This window comes from Hyla sarda, chromosome 4 (assembly GCF_029499605.1).
Source record: "Hyla sarda isolate aHylSar1 chromosome 4, aHylSar1.hap1, whole genome shotgun sequence".
In the NCBI taxonomy this organism is placed as follows: Eukaryota; Metazoa; Chordata; class Amphibia; order Anura; family Hylidae; genus Hyla; species Hyla sarda.
Window position 1 is genome coordinate 272,106,851 of NC_079192.1, and position 17,299 is coordinate 272,124,149.

General features: G+C 42.3%; 1 protein-coding gene across 25 annotated transcripts in view; it reads left to right on the forward strand.

The window, feature by feature from the left end:
- GRIP1 (glutamate receptor interacting protein 1) overlaps positions 1-17,299 on the forward strand; it is a 598,139-nt gene that overhangs the window by 453,645 nt on the left and 127,195 nt on the right. For 16 of the 25 annotated variants that reach the window (XM_056574202.1, XM_056574225.1, XM_056574226.1 and 13 more), the window contains one exon: positions 12,632-12,767. The exons of 4 other annotated variants lie outside the window; for them this stretch is intronic. In XM_056574202.1, the coding sequence (XP_056430177.1) occupies positions 12,632-12,767 (136 nt within the window). Of the gene's footprint in view, positions 1-7,447; positions 7,582-9,599; positions 9,724-9,813; positions 10,054-12,631; positions 12,768-17,299 lie in introns of those variants that run through there. 5 more of the 25 variants (XM_056574207.1, XM_056574208.1, XM_056574222.1 and 2 more) reach the window with 5 other exon arrangements.

Sequence of the window (17,299 nt, forward strand, 5' to 3'; positions counted from 1 at the left end):
AAGTATAAAAGTAAACCATTCTGAATTTATGTATGTATGTGTGTGTGTTTGTGTGTGTGTGTGTGTGTATATATATATATCCATTGTAATGTTGCAGTTTATGAAACAGTATTTTTTTTTACTGTTCTTATTTCTATGTTATTCTTAAAAAGAAAAATATGTATTTTGGGAAGTACTAATTCTGTGGGCATCAGTGTTTGCAGCTTTAGTAATGTGCCAGTTTTTTTTTTTTTTTTTTCTTCAATGGCAATATTCCATCTGTCTTGTAAGAGTGAGTTATATAAATGCAGTTTAGCAGAGGGGATTTTAGCATGTTGCCCCAAGAGATTGCATTCAGCACATAAGCATGTGCATGGAAGTGTGGAATGTGTCCTATTTTACTACCCTTTTCCAGCAATGGCTCATACACTGATAATATATGGTCTTCTATAGAAGAGAATTTGCTATGCTAGCTAAATAACATATTGTAGTGTTAGGATTTCCTTCTTAAATGTTTTCACGTACACCTGCAGTAATATTTTTATACACTATGTAGGTACATGTAAAACCCTACCAGTAAATGCTGGTCTAAATTCTGTGCATGATAACAGAAGGTAGACCAGTTTCAACATGTAGTTGTAAAAATTTAATTTGTTGTGGGAATTCTGTAGAAACAGTGCAAGGCCCATCACAAAAAGATCATATTTTTCCTCATGCTCTTCTTGGTATTTTTGGCCCATAATGACTGGTGTCTCCTCAATATTACATGCTAGACTTGAAGATGTATTTGTACTACACTGAAGATGTAATGACTGACTTTTTTAGGACTAGGACATTAGGACTAAAATCAAGACAACTCATAAATTCTTTTTTTTTATTATTATTATTATTATAATTCTTGCTAATATTGTTGCTAATAGTCACTAAAGTTCTTTCTAATGTCTAGGTGTGTTCATGGTAAAATCTTAGTTGTTTGTAATGGAGGGGCCACAATTCTAGTCCCAAGTCTCTAGATTCGGAAAACTCTATCTAGAGAAACTCATTCAAGCAGATTATCCCTTACTCGTTGAGTGTATTTTATTTGATGTGTTTTCTGTGTGAACACAACCTAAATTCTCCAGAAACCAACAAGAACAACCAGATTACTACCTGTCAGTCTAGCCTGACCCTGGGTTCAAAAGCTGTAATATGTCCTTTTAATGTAGAATGAGAGAGAGAATTTTTTTTTCATGTATAGAAAATATATACAGTGGTCCCTCAACATACAATGGTAATCCGTTCCAAATGGAGCATCGTTTGTTGAAACCATCGCATGTTGAGGGATCCGTGCAATGTAAAGTATAGGACAGTGGTCTACCACCTGAGGACCTCCAGATGTTGCAAAACTACAACACCCAGCATGCCCGGACAGCCAACGGCTGTCCGGGCATGCTGGGAGTTGTAGTTTTGCAACATCTGGAGGTCCGCAGGTTGAAGACCACTGGTATTGGAGGTTATATTCACGTGTCCCCGTCGCTCCAGACCGTCACCGCTAGTCACCGCTGCCCTGGATGTCGCCTTCCATCGCGGTTGCCACGTCCCTGGGGTTTCCCCGACGCTCCGGCAAGGCCTCTGCTTCCCCGGCATCCTCGCTCTCCGCCGCCGCCACCACGTCGTTACGCACGGCGCTCCCATTGGATGATGGGACGGCGTGCGCAGCGACGTGATGACGACGACGGAGAGCGCTGACGATGCAGGAGATCCCAAAGAGGACGCTCCGGAGCCCCGAGGACAGGTAAGTGATCATCAGCGGACCACACAGGGCACCGTAAACGGCTATCCGGTGGCAGCTGAAGCAGTCTGCGCTGCTGGATAGCTGTTTATGCGATGGCACCGACATACAAAAACTTTGTATGTTGATGCTGCCTTCAACATGCGATGGCCTCTGAGAGGTCATCGTATGTTGAAATGATCGTATGTCGGGGCCATCGTAGGTTGGGGGGGTCACTGTACATAGCAGTTTGATGTAGGAGAATATGCACATCATAAATGGTTCCTAAACAGTATCGGACATAATTGTCTGAGAAGGTATCCTGGGTTTCCTGTAGAGAGTCAGGCTAAGCAAATCCCGGGAGACAATCAGGCTAAGCAAATCCCCGGAGACGATGCATTTCAAAATTTGCCACTTTTTGTTGTTGTTTTTTTGTTTTGTTACTTTTGTTGATGTCAGTGGAAGTTCTAATTCTCCAGGAGTGGTCTAGCTGGTATAGATATAAATGTCTATATATTTGTCCAGACATTTTGCTTTATAAATCAGGCATGCAGTGTTACACTAAAAGATCTAAAATAAACTTCACATTGTGCATAATAAATGTTTCCAGGTACAGCTTCCTTTCATACAGTGCATAATTCAGTCATCTGGGTTAAATAAGAAGTTAGCTCACACAAATGAAAGCATCAATCTTCTGTCTCCTTTGCCTTTTGGTTCATTATGTATGCATTTTTCTTCAGGGACCAAGGAAGGAGATTGATGAGTGAAACAGACTATACGTTTATAGAGGGGAATCTACTGATATGCATTTCTGCCACTCCGGTTTTAATACTGAGTATTGTTTGGTGTATAAGGTATGGCAGGTTATCTGGGCACAACAAGGTAGATGGCGCGTCTGTATGTAATGGTTACATTTGGAAATGCATTGCTTATTTTATATGGATTTGTCATAACAAATATTTAGTCCAGTTTTACCCAACCAATGTGCCTCCAGCCATCGGCTGTCCGGGCATGCTGGGAGTTGTAGTTTTGAAACCTCTGGAGGTCCACAGATTGAAGACCACTGCGGCCTTTGTCATCATCCAGACCCCCCCCCCCCTTTAGTTTTCTACTCACCTCCCCTCGGTGGGAAGGAAGGATGAGCTGGTCCGGGCCATCTATGCTCCAGGGAGCGGTGGGGAGGGTTAGTCATTCTGGACTGTCCATCTTCACCAGGAGGCCCTCTTCTCTGCTCTGGGCCCGGCATCGGACTGGTGATGTTGCCTTGACTACGACGCACAGGGACGTTCGTGCCTCCCTGTGCGTGGTCATCAAGGCAACGTCACTAGTCCGGGGCCGGCCCGGAGCAGAGAAGAGGGCCTCCCGGTGAAGATTGACAGCCTGGAACGACTAACCCTCCCCACCGGACGCTCCCTGGAGCATAGATGGCTCGGACCAGCTCACCCTTCCTTCCCACCGAGGGGAGGTGAGTACAAAACTAAGGGGGGATGATGACGAAGGCCGCAGTTGTCTTCAACCTGTGGACCTCCCAGATGTTTCAAAACTACAACTCCCAGCTGTCCGGGCATGCTGGGATTTGTAGTTTTGCAACATCTGGAGGTTCGCAGGTTGAAGACCACTGGATTGACAGGCGGTGATGATGAAGGGGGGGTGGTGGGATGATGACAGGCGGTGATGATGAAGGGGGGGATGATGACAGGCGGTGATGATGAAGGGGGGATGATGACAGGCGGTGATGATGAAGGGGGGATGATGACAGGCGGTGATGATGAAGGGGGGGATGATGACAGGGTGATGATGACGGGGGTCTGGATGATTACAGGGGGGATGATGACATCGGGGGATGATGTATTTCCCAGCCTAGGCTTATAGTCGAGTCAATAACTTTTCCTGGGTTTTTGGGGTGAAATTAGGGGCCTCGGCTTATATTCGGGTTGGCCTATACTCGAGTATATACGGTAGGTAAATAACATTGTTTATAATAGGGATTTTTTTTATACTAAGCAATTTATCTGCATGTCTAATATATATATATATATATATATATATATATATATATATATATATATATATATATATATATAACAAGAAATATTAAATATGTCAAATTTGCGTTTTAGGGTATGGTCACACATGCCGGATTTTTCTGGTTATTTTGCTGCAGTTGATTTTGCTACCTATTAACTTCAATGGGTAGGAAAATACACAACAGCAATACGAAGCAAAAAACAGCATGTGTGACCCTACCCTTAAAGGGATACTCCACACTTAGACATCTTATTCCCAATCAAAAGGGTAGGGGAGAAGATGTCTGATCATAGGAGTCCGGCCGCTGGCACCCCCTGTTGTGATCTCTGGGCTGGCACCGTGGCATTGTGAATGTCATGCCACACCTCCTCCATTCATGTCTATGGGAGGGGGCTTGATGGCTATTCACTCCTGCCATAGACATGAATGGAGGGGGCGTGACAGCTGTAGTTCCCCATCATCCGGCGTGGAGCGAAGTTCGCTCCATGCACCGGATGACTGGGGTGTCACGTGGGAGATCGCGGGGGGTGCAGTGGCTGGACTCTGCGATCAGACATAAGATCTTTAGGGGCGGAGTACTTCTTCAGGTTATCTCTATGTCCAAAAGTTGCATAGAAGCATGAAATATGGTGAAATTCCCCCAGATTGTTTTTCATTTTTGTCATTGCAGCGTTATCATGGTGAAGTCTGCCATTAAACATGGAAGACCACGTATCTGTATTACCCTTTTCTTTATTACTGTGAATAAGAAATGTATACTGTAATGTTAGGAAGCTAAAATAAGTGTAGACTGTCTTCAGGTAAAATGAATGATCTCCTCAAAGTGTGATTCCAGGTTTTAGTAACAGCAGGATAATGGTTAATTCCAGAGGAAACATCTTGCTGAGAAGTAAAGTAAGATGAATGGCGCATGATTCCAGTTTTTTGTATAATGACTGAAATGCAATAGAAGAGTGATTTCATAGGAATAGATTACTATTGTATACAAACCTCGTCTAGATTTCGTTCTGGAAGGAAAGGTTCTGCATATGTCTATTTATCACAGCAGGACTGATTTCTGGAACATTAACCCTTTCCCAGAACCTAATGCCTGGGGAAATATGAGGCCTTGGCTTGTGTTGAATCTTGCAGAATCTGCATGACTATATGAGGAATTTAGTTGGCAGAAAGAAATGCTGCACCACCTCTGAGCATTGCACCAAATTGTAAATGTTGCAGGTGATGTATCCAAAAAGCAATGTCTATAATAATAGGGATGTGGCTAAGAGATTTCTAAATGCCTCAAAGTGGGTGTTCATGTTCAAACAATAGAGTGCTCAGACAATCTCTGTATGCTTCATGGTGATCTATTAGAAGGAAGTGAATGTAATATTTATCCCGACGTATTATCTATATTCACACTATGAAATTATGGTGCAACTTTTACTTGTATTTTCTCACAGCAAAACAGACAGCAGGGCCACCCACACTAAACTGAAAATACAGGTAGGTAGTGCGGGTGGCCCTCCTTCTAAAAAAAATTTCTTGGTGAAAATTGGTGCGGTCAACCGTCTTCTGCACAATGGAGGTGGCTGCTGCTGTTGTATGACCAATGAGAATCTGTCAGCTCAATATCATGTTCAGAGCTCTAGAAATGGGCAGAACGCTGATAGGGAAATGCATACTCAGTCCCCCCCCCCCTTCCCTTCTAGGCTTCCAGCAATGAAACATGTACATCAATCAGTGATGGCAGGGAGGGGTGGAGGGAGTCATGCATGCTGCAGCTCTGCAACACTTCCCTGACACATAAATGGGTACTCCGGTCGTTAATTTTTTTGACTATATGGCATCTTCTTTGTAAGTTTAGTTTTTTTGCAATATACATGTATTATATGTTTTGGCAGCATGTATGTGTTTTTCTTACCTGTTTGTTGGGCAGGAAGTTCTGTCATTCAGAGGGTTTTCTTTTACTGTTGTCCACAGTTCGGAGTCTGTTGTGGACAAGATGTCACAGCTTTTTTTTTCTCTCTCGCTCTGCCTGCATGAGAAATAAGCCACGCCCCCTCATCTAATCCAGCTGAGTACACAGCTCCTCCCCTCCCCCCTGCTCTGTATTCTAAGGACACAGGTCTGCACAGGAGAAGGACCTCACAGAGAAGATAAGTGTTATCTGAAGGGGAGGATGACAGGGTGTACGGGCTGGGGATGTATGGACTGCAGGGGAATAAATCTCATACTGGGAATGGGACTCCTGAATGACACATGCTGGGAGTTGTAGTCCCTGTTGTGTGTGTATGCTAGTGTTTACAAACCAGTGTGCCTCCAGCTGTTGCAAAACTACAACTCCCAGTATGCCCTGACAGACTTTGGGCATGCTGGGAGTTGTATATTTGCAACAGCTGGAGGCACACTGGTTGGGAAACACTGTTCTAGCCTATTGAGCATACACATCATGTTACACCAGTGTTTCCCAACCAGTGTGCCTCCAGCTGTTGCAAAACTACAACTCCTAGCGTGCCCAAAGGCTGTCAGGGCATGCTGGGAGTTTTAGTTTTGCAACACCTGGAGGCACCCAGGTTGGGAAACACTGGTGTATGCCCTATAGAGGTGTGGTGAACTACAACCCCCAGGAGACTACAGAGGCAGCATGCTGGTGTTATACCACAGACTGAAGACTCCTGAATGACACATGCTGGGAGTTGTAGTCCCTTTTGTGTGTGTATTACAGTGTATACCAACCAAGGCTGATTATATTAGTGTGCTGTTTATAAGGGGGGCGACCCGGGAAATAGTAGGATGGGTAAAGGGCGGAACAAACAAACAAAAAAAAAAAGGAGCCGCCCCAAACCAGCAAGGCATGTGGCATGCTGGGATTTGTAGTTTTCAGCACAGCAAGAAACAGGAAATAGAAGTAAACAGAGGAAAACAAAGTGGGGGATAAAAAGACAACAAAGAACGAAAATAGAGTAGGCTAAACAACAAGAATAGAAATGAAACAAAACAAATAGGGTAAGTCAAAAACGGAAAAACACGTTGACCACCGGAGTACCCCTTTAAGCTGGAAGCATGATACAGATCTGACAGATTCCCTTTAAAGGGGTTTTCTAGGATAAGAGAGTATTAGTCTCCCAGTCACTTTAACGGGAGGTATGTGCTATATTCCCAAATAAAGCCTATTGACATGAGTGATGCTGTTACTGGAATAAAAATAATAGTCATATTCAAATGTTTTTTTTAAATAAATCTTAAATATTGTGCTTAGGATACATGTATGCTCTGACATAGCATTAGCCACCATATACTGGTACTTCACAATTAGGTTGTAAAATGGAAAATGTATATGTTATGGTACAACATGAATAATATTGATGCTCAGTTACTGGAAACCCCGTTAAAATAATATCATATGCCATAACTTTTTGAAACCACCACTGCTGCCCCTTCAGTGGTGGGGTGTACAGTAGTCTGACTAGCACTGTACACTAAGTAATGGCATATCCTAGTGTTATGTCATTGTTCTATGTAAGAGGCAGTGGCGTAGCTATAGAGGTCGCAAGGGTCGCAATCACGACCGCGCCCAACAGCCTGGGGGTCCCGCAGGGCCACTTTACTAAACTATATATTGCAGCAACAGGTCCCGGGTCCGCCGCTGCCAGCACTTTTTTAAAACTGCCCAGGCCCTGTTGCTGCAGCAGGGTCAACAGACAGGCTGAGGGCTGGTGGGAGAGCAGCGCAGGCATGCACGTGACCTGTCACAGCCTCTGACCCCGCGAGATCTATCCCAGGCAGACGGCAGTGACAGGAGAAGCAGACTCTCCAGCCTCGCACCGCTCAGCTTCAGGAAGGTGAGTAGAGCCGATCCGGGATTGGTGGGGGGTGTAATGTTGATGAGAAGGACGGGGGGGGGGGGGATGTGGAGTAATGTTGATTAGGAGTAGGAGACCGAGGACAGGATGTGTGTGTGTGTGTGTGTGTGTAATGATGAGGGGGGGGACCGGTGATAATGAGGAGACTGAGGATGGAGTGTGTGGGGGGCTTTTACTATACAAAATGCCTTCCTCTAATAGAGGCAAACTAGTTCACCAGATATCCACATGTTGCAAAACTACAACTCCCAGCAAGCCCAGACAGCCAATGCTTGGGCATGCTGAGGGTTGTAGTTTTGCAACAGCTGAAGGGCTGTCCGGGCATGCTGGAGGAACACTGGAGCAGTCGCCCATAGCAACTAATCAGATTCCAGCTTTCATTTAAAAAAAAAAAAGGCCTCTGAAAAATGAAAGCTGAAATGTGATTGGTTGCTATGGGCGACTGCTCTATTGTTCCTCTGTACAAGGTTGGATAAATCTCCCCCATTATTCTTGCCATGAAAAAGCAACAGGAATGGAGACAAGCATTGGTGTGATGTTATTTACATGGGACTGTATATTGGTGGAGGGGAGTGATGTTATTTACATGGGACTGTATATTGGTGTAGGGGAATGATGTTATTTAAATGGGACTGTATATTGGTGGTATAGGAGTGATGTTATTTACATGCGACTGTATATTGGTGGTATAGGGGAGTGATGTTATTTACATGGAACTGTATGTTGGTGGTATAGGAGTGATGTAATTTACATGGGACTGTATGTTGGTGGTAGGGGAGTGATGTTATTTACATGGGACTGTATATTGGTGGTATAGGAGTGATGTCATTTACATGGGACTGTATATTGGTGGTATAGGAGTGATGTCATTTACATGGGACTGTATGTTGGTGGTATAAGAGTGATGTTATTTACTTGGAACTGTATATTGGTGGTATGGGAGTGATGTTATTTACATGGGACTGTATATTGGTGGTATAGGGGAGTGATGTTATTTACATGGGACTGTATATTGGTGGTATAGGAGTGATGTCATTTACATGGGACTGTATATTGGTGGTATGGGAGTGATGTTATTTACTTGGAACTGTATATTGGTGGTATAGGAGTGATGTCATTTACATGGGACTGTATATTGGTGGTATGGGAGTGATGTTATTTACATGGGACTGTATATTGGTGGTATAGGGGAGTGATGTTATTTACATGGAACTGTATATTGGTGGTATAGGAGTGATGTAATTTACATGGGACTGTATGTTGGTGGTAGGGTAGTGATGTTATTTACATGGGACTGTATGTTGGGGGTATAATAGTGATGTTATTTGCATGGGACTGTATGTTGGGGGTATAATAGTGATGTTATTTACATGGGACTGTATGTTGGTGGTAGGGGAGTGATGTTATTTACATGGTACTGTATGGTGGTGATAGGGAAGGGATGTTATTTACATGGGACTCTATTTTGGTGCTAGTGGTAGTGTGTGGCAGTATTATATTCAGGGATACAGTATATGGCAGTATTATATTTAGAGGTACCTTGGTTGGCAGGACTATATTCAGGGGGTACAGTGTGGCAGTATTATATTCAGGGGTACAGTATGTGGCAGTATTATATTCAGGGGTACAGTGTGTGGCAGTATTATATTCAGGGGGTACAGTGGGTGGTAGTATTATATTCAGGAGGTATGGTGTGTGGCAATAATATATTTAGAGAGTACAACATGTGGCAGGGTTATATTTAGGGGGTACAGTGGCTGGCAGTATTATATTCAGGGGGTACAGTGTGTGGCAGTATTATATTCAGGGGGTACGGTGTGTGACAATAATATATTTAGAGGGTGCAGTGCGTGGCAGGGTTATATTCAGGAGGTAGTGGTTTGTAGTATTATATTCAGGAGGTGCAGTATTATATTCAGGGGGTACAGTATTTGGCAGTATTATATTCAGGGGGTACAGTATTTGGCAGAAATCCAATGATTATTGTCTTCATACAGAGGATAAGGATCTGCTGACAAATTTAGGGACCAGACTCTGCAAAGAAGATGGAGTTGGAAGAAGTCCTGGCGTCTGGACCAGATGAGGAAGAAAAGGAAAGACAACAGAGAAGACGTCACTCAGGTCACTGATATCATTGTGTTTTCTCCTGACTGGTCCCCAAATATTGTAACAGATGTTTATTTGTTTGCAACACGTTTTGATCCTGGACAGGGATCTTCGTCAGGCAGAGATGATGAAGATCCATGTCCAGGATCGAAACGCGTTGCAAACATCTGTTACAATATTTGGGGACCAGCAACTTCTTTGAGAGGAATCCATTTCTCAATATCCTGCAACTTCCCTTCCACCGGTTCGACTGACGTCACACCGGGAAGTTCCTCGTGGCAGCTGTCCGCCTGTTTCTCTCCAGATGCTACTGCAGGTGTTGTGCCCTGAGCGCAACACCTAGGGGTAAGAACCCATCTTTGATTTCACTTTGTCACAACTGGTAAACGGTCTTCACTAGGGGCGCACCTCCTGTTGTTTTTTTTCCCATATTAATTGGTATCTTTGTGCGGCTTAGGCCGAGTAAGGGGGTCGTCAGGGATTGGGAAAGCAGGTCGTCGGAGGGGGGTGGGGGGGGTATGGGTAGGGGGACCCAGGAAAACTCCTTTTAGCCAAAACCATGTGATGAGTTAGCCCAAGGCTGCAGAGCATCTTTTTGTAGCGCTACTTCATTGATTTTAACTATTGCGTTATTCCACACGATTGCATGCAACCTATTGTAGTGTTGTGGAGTGCAGCTGTAGCTATTCTAAAAACCAATTGGTAGAGATACAAAAAGTAGCCCTGACCTTATTTATTTATTTTACTTGTACAGTACTTATAGTGTATAAACTTAACAGTAGTTTTCTTTCTTCTCTACTATAGTTAACTTTCCACTGCCATCTGTGCAGATGGACCACATATGGCTTTGAGCATACTGTACAAAAGAGATGGGAAAACCTTGACACAATAAAGCAGCACTCCATCAGGGAACATGCTATGCCCAGTGTTGCATGGACAGAAAGTAATCATTTACTTCTAGGGCTAATTCACCTCCATGTTTCATTCACATAAAATGTTCCAAAAATGTACATGTACCCCAGACCAGGACAGTAGCAAATCCTTTCTTCTGGGTGAGCTTCTCCCACCTTGCTGATATCCATACAATGAGAGCTGAATTTGATTGTCTGAACATATATTCTAACTAAGATACACATGCATCAGCACTGCAGGACTCAATGTGGTGGTATACAGACTGGTGGAAGAATCTTTGACTTGTGTATTTGAATACAATTCTTCCATATTGGTTGCATTTCGTGATTTTTTTCAGAATGAAGTTATAATCCTTGAAAAAGGAAGAATGATAGAACATTACAAATTACTGATATAAATAAGTGTATACATGATGACATATCTATAGACAATTCTATGACTCTTACTGTACTCCACTGGAAAACATTTTCTTTTAAATTTACTGGTGCCAGAAAGTAAACCAGATTTGTAAATTACTTCTATTTAAAAATCAGAATCCTTCCAGTACTTAGCTGCTGTATGCTCTTTTCTTTTTGAATTTCCTTTCTAGTCTGACCACAGTGCTCTCTGCTGACACCTCTGTCCATGTCAGGAACTATCCAGAGCAGGAGAGTTTTGCTATGGGGATTTGCTCCTACTATGGACAGCTCCTAAAATGGACAGAAGTGTCAGTCAGCCAGAAATGAAATTCAAAAATAAAGGAACTTCCTGTGGAGCATACAGCAGCTGATTAGTACTGGAAGGATTAAGATTTTTAAATAGAAGTAATTTACAAATCTATTTAACTTTCTGGCTCCAGTTGATTAAAAAAAGAAGAGAAATGTTTTCCAGCGGACTAAAGCTTTAATGCACCTTCACAAGTCTGTCTTTGCTCTTCAATATGGGATCCATTTAACAGTTTATAGATTTCTGAATGATATTGACTTATATGAGATGTAAATGAGAATTTGCTGTAGACCAGTGTTGTTGTTGAACCATTGATCAGCTCACAAAGTGTTACAAAACAATAGGCAATTATTTTATGAGGTAAAATCAATATAGGTTACATGGCGTTAGCTTGTCCTTTTCGTGCACAATTTCTGTATTACCTAAGTAAGCCATACCTTTTTATTTCATGTTCTTGCTTCTATTAATGGTTACATGATATGATTGTGTCTAAATCGTAACGCTTCCGAAAATCTGTAGGTCTTCTATTTTTTTTTTCTGATATATTTTAATCTAGCAGTGACATTGATCTTCTAAATTAAGTCCATTACTTCAAGTAAATATTTCTGTCTGATAAAGTGGCTCTTTTGCCGAGATATTAAACAAATAAATAGAGTCAAGACTCTTTTGTTTGTCTGGAAAGTAGCTAATCTCTAGCTGAGAAGAAGATAATTGGCTTTGAACTCCGAGGTTACTGCTGCTGAGTGCTTTGCCATGGATCACACCACTCTTTTTATGTATGCTCCGGCTAGAGGACACCCATGTTTTAATCTAGCCACAGTATAATATAATCAAAATCTGCATCAACAAAGGTTCATTGGCTCAGATGACCTCCTGTCTTGAGAGAGAACAAGCTAAAAAAGATGTATGACTGCAAAGCGGAGAAATAAAGCATCTTCCATTTAGAGAAAGTAAAGCTAGGCAACATAATTAAGGCCTTCAGTAAATTGTAATCATAAAAGTGACTGTTCACCCTTCATGGTCTCTCACCCACTCTCTGGTGTTATGTGTTGCTTATTAGTGTGTTAACGTAGCAAACTTTGCTCTCTGTTATTTAGTGTAATGTTTCTTCGCAATGACTTTCCCATATGGGCTTTGGTGACATTTCCTGAAGACCTGAATAGGCAGAAATAAAATGGGACTGTCATTTATCACTCCTTGATATACCACATATATCTCATTTATTCTTTTATAAACGCAAATTTCGATTGTGTGGAAACATTTCTGAGATTCCACTTTAATTCTCCATCATTTTCATTTTTAACAGAAGAGTTCAAGGGCTCAACAATAGTTGAATTAATGAAGAAAGAAGGCACCACGCTAGGGCTAACAGTGTCAGGTGGAATTGACAAGGATGGGAAGCCAAGAGTGTCAAACCTGCGTCAAGGAGGAATCGCTGCTAGGTAATGTCATACACCCTCCAGCCCCAAGACATAGAAAGCCAGAATGTGGTGGCAGTACAAAACCAGATGGTTCGTTTAGTGGACTGTTCCTGGGAGGCCACTACTGAGGTATCAGAATGTCTGTTCGACCCAGATAACTGCCACCATCATTTTCACAGATGACTTGGCTTAGAAATCAGAACGTATTTCACTTGCTGGTTACAGTACTTTTTAAACACATAAGATCGATAAATATATATGCTTTCTGTTAAACAAGACTTTTGGAAAAGACAATGAACAATGAATTGTTTTCACGATCTTCTATTTTCCAGTTCTCTGAATACAAAAAGCAATGGAAACCTTGAATGTTTTCATTCTGGTCCTCAGAGCTATGCACTGCTATGCTAGCTGTATTCTAGAGGACTAGAAAACCATGGCCAAAATTAAGACTTAATACAAAGTGACTTTTAGTTGTTGAATTAAGGGGGTTGACTTCTTTATAAGGGTATGTTCACACTGAGGAATTGGAGAGGCATTTACTCGAATAATTCCGCGCGCTTATTCCTCTCCAATTCAGTCAGCAGTGAAAAACTCAATAGAGTTTAACTGTAGGAATTGCTGCAAGCGGAATTCCGACACTGAATTCCGTTCCGCATGAAGAATGAACATGTTCGTTCTTCATGCAGAATCCATGTCTTTATCCCATAGAAATCAATTACATTTTTTTTTTCAGCCTGACGCTGTTCCGCGTTAAATTTGCGCGAAAATTTCGCTAAAATAATAGTAAAAAAACATAAATAGGAAATTCTAATTGTTCTAATTGGTGGTTGTCGTCCAGCAAAAAAAAAAAAACGGTTTCCTCCTGTATACCGCGTGGAATTCTGCACGAAAAAAAACTCTGGAGATTCCACAGCAGAATTTTTAAGTGAGAATTCCTCGCCAATTCCTCAGTGTGAACATACCCTAAAGTGGCAAGGCTGGGGCAATAAAATAATGTAAGCAATGTCCACCTACCCAATTCTTGCTGCTGCTGTTCCAATGGTTCCCAGTCCCTGCTGCTCACAACTTCTGGTGTCTGTCTCAGAACAAGGAAGTGCCTGCTTAGCCAATACCTGGCAGGGCAGCAACAGGTACACTTTAATTAAAAGACATTTGTCTTCTTTGCAGTAACCATTACAAAGACATTTGTCTTCTGTGCAGTAACCATTACAGGGGGCTTAGGAGTTTACTGCTAACTATGTTGTTGTTAAAATAGTTGTTTACACCAGTGTTTCCCAACTAGCATGTAGCAAGCCTCCAGCTGTTGCAGAACTACAACTCTCAGCATGCCCTGACAGCCTTTGACTGTTTGGGAAACACTGGTATACACAGTATGCAGTACGGTCCTTTACTCTCTCTAGTGGCGGCTGAAGGCAGCTAGAATTTATCGTTTAGCTCAAATAGCACGAAATCATTGAAATAAAAGAATGTGGTGTTCCAGGGTAGTCATTCACTTGACCTGAAAGTAGTAATCACATCTGCAATACTGTCAATCACTCCATGAAACTTATAATTCTGGTATCCTTTTTTTTTTTTTTTAGTATAAAGCATTTAATATTACTCCAGTAATGGTGTGAGATCCATACACAAAGATAAAATAACATCGATTGCAGAAGCTTTGACTTACAGAAGTATAGATTTACCATCTTTCCTGTGTTTACCTTTTCTATGCCTGCCAATGATATTCAATAATCCGTATGCGGTCTTCTCAGCAGTAGTCAGTGTTCTTCTGCTGGTGATGGAGAGCTCTTAAACACACTGTTTAGCTGTAGGTTATGATTATGTTCCCCACAGTACTTAACCATATTTCCTGAGTCCTAAATGTTTCCATAGCAAAATGCATGTTAGTGCTGTTAATGCTCATTATTATACTTACCATGCTTTTCAAGTTTTTAGAACAAACATTGCAAATACATTAGTCAAATTATATTGTTGCAAGCTTGTCCTTTTGGGAAAAAAGAACACCACCTTCTCCCCCCCCCCCCCATGTTTTGGGCTAGATACTAAAATGATTTCATTCCAATGAATTCTGGCTTCTATCCTTAAAGGAAATCTGTCATCAGTGTCACCAACATTAACCTGTTTGTACAGACAGGTAGTGCCGGTTACACTGATGATAACCATACTTACCTTTCCCCACTCTTTACTCCCGTTCTCCCATTATCTTTCTTCATATCTTCCATTTCGGGGCCAACTTGGAGCATTGGCGGAGCTTCCTGAAGTCACTGCTGCTGTTTGCTAGCAGTGGGACCCAGCAGAAAAGCAGCAGCGGTGACGTAAGGAAGCTCCGCCCATGATCCAAAGTCGGCCCGGGAATGGAACATACAGAAGATGATAGTGGGAGAAGAAGAGCACGGAGCGGGGACACATAAGTATAGTTATCATCAGTGTCCCCTGCACTACCTGTCTGTACCGACAGGTTAGTGCTGGTCACACTGATGACAGATTTCCTTTAAAGAGGACCTGTGGTCATTTCTAAAAAACACAATGTAGGAATCTATACGTACCACTGCATACCTTTGTTATTTTAATAGATAATAGACCCCTCCAGCGCAAAATATTACGCTTTGAATTGATATGCAAATTAGTCGTAAAAGTGCATGGCGGCATTCCCCTGGACCACAAAAATCCTACAAAAATCACCCCTCAACTTGTAATCTTCTCCAGCACCTTGGTTGACAGCTACTAGGCTGCATTGTCACCTCCACCTCTCACATGATATCCTGCACAAGTGTCATAGAACAACAGGATGGTCTTTTTTCTGCTTTTTGAACAGTCTATGTATTGACAGTGTGCCAGGAGAAGACCTACTACATTACTGTGCATGCACCACCCAGTTGTTCAGTGGCACTTGCACAGGATTTCGTGTGATAGGCAGGGGTGACAATACAGTGGATGACAATTAAAGTGGTGGAGGAGGTTACATGCAGCCAGAGAGGCATTGCTAACAAGTGGATGTGATGAATTTTGCTGGGCTTTTGTGACCTAGAGAAATACCCCATGGACTTTAAGGCTAATGTGCTTATCAATTAAAAGCATGATGTCATGGTGCTGAGGGGGTCAGATATCAAAAGAAAGGTATACAAAAATTAAGGGTCAGAAGCCCTACACAACCATGGCCTTAGTTTATATAGCAAACACCAGGTCCACTTTAAGAATATATGGAGAGATGTATCAAACCTTAGGCAGAGGAGCAATTGCCCTTACCATCCAATTTAAGAAAAAGTGATAAAAAAGGAAGTTTTTGAGCCAAAAAAGGTCATAAGAAAGGACAGTTTTATGGTCGTAAAATTATGTAACCAGACATTGTTCCATTGAATTCAATGAAACACAATATTTTATTTATTTTATTTTTTAAAGGCTGTTTTGGTCTGGCTTTTTTGGACCTTTTATGGCTCAAAAATTGACCAAAATACTGTGTGTGAACATATTATAAATAGATTAAATGTGATGTTTTTATTGGCTTGAAAAACATTTTCATACAACATTAGAGAGAGTTCCTTAAATCACTGTACAATAGTGGCATAGCGTGGTTTGCCAGCACCTGGGTCATGACAAATTATGCCCCAAATAATGTCTCCCTCGGTTCTATGCATAATAAGGCTTGATTCGCATTACAGTATCTTAGGACCACCTGTCCCCATAGACTGCAATGTATTCTGTACGGTACTCTACAGAAAGAATGACAAAAATCATTCTTTTAGCAGTGGGTAGCCCTGTCGCTGAAATTTTATATTGTGCACAATGCTGCTGAATCTGACTCAGAATGCATCAGAATTTCCAAGCAAAAGTTCATGAAAACTTTTGTGACCAGATATTAAGATAGATACTCCCAGTAGGAAGGTAATTTTACCCCATTAGGAAGTTGCCACCAGTAGGATAGTTCTTCTTCCCCATTAGGTAAATACTAGTGGATAATTACTCCCCCCCCCCCCTCCCCCATTACTTGCAGAAAGGTAATCCCATCCATTAGGTAGATTCCCCTAGTAGGAAGGCCTCTATTAAAAAGGTTCTTCTGTTATATACAACTCCACCAATAGGTCCCCACCAATATAAAATAATCACCTTTACCTTACACTTTTCTCCTTTACTGAGACAGGTCCCTCTTCTTCTTTCTCCTCCTCCTCACCTTGCCCAGTCACCTGGAGTGATGCTAGACTTCTGCAGGCTGCACAAAATGAAGTGAAATAAACCTCACCGCACCACTGTAGTGTAGTACAGGAACAGGGAGTCTGGACAGTACAGAAGTCCCTGTTCCTGTACTTAAAGGGGTACTCCGCCCCTAGACATCTTATCCCCTATCCAAAGGATAGGGGATAAGATGTCAGATCGCCGCGGTCCCGCTGCTGGGGAGCCCTGGGATATCGCCGCTGCGGCACTGGGCGATCATTACAGCACAGAGCGAGTTCGCTCTGCACGTAATGACGGGCAGTACAGGGGCCGGAGCATCGTTACGTCATGGCTCCGCCCCTCGTGACATCACGACCCGCCCCTTTCAATACAAGTCTATGGGT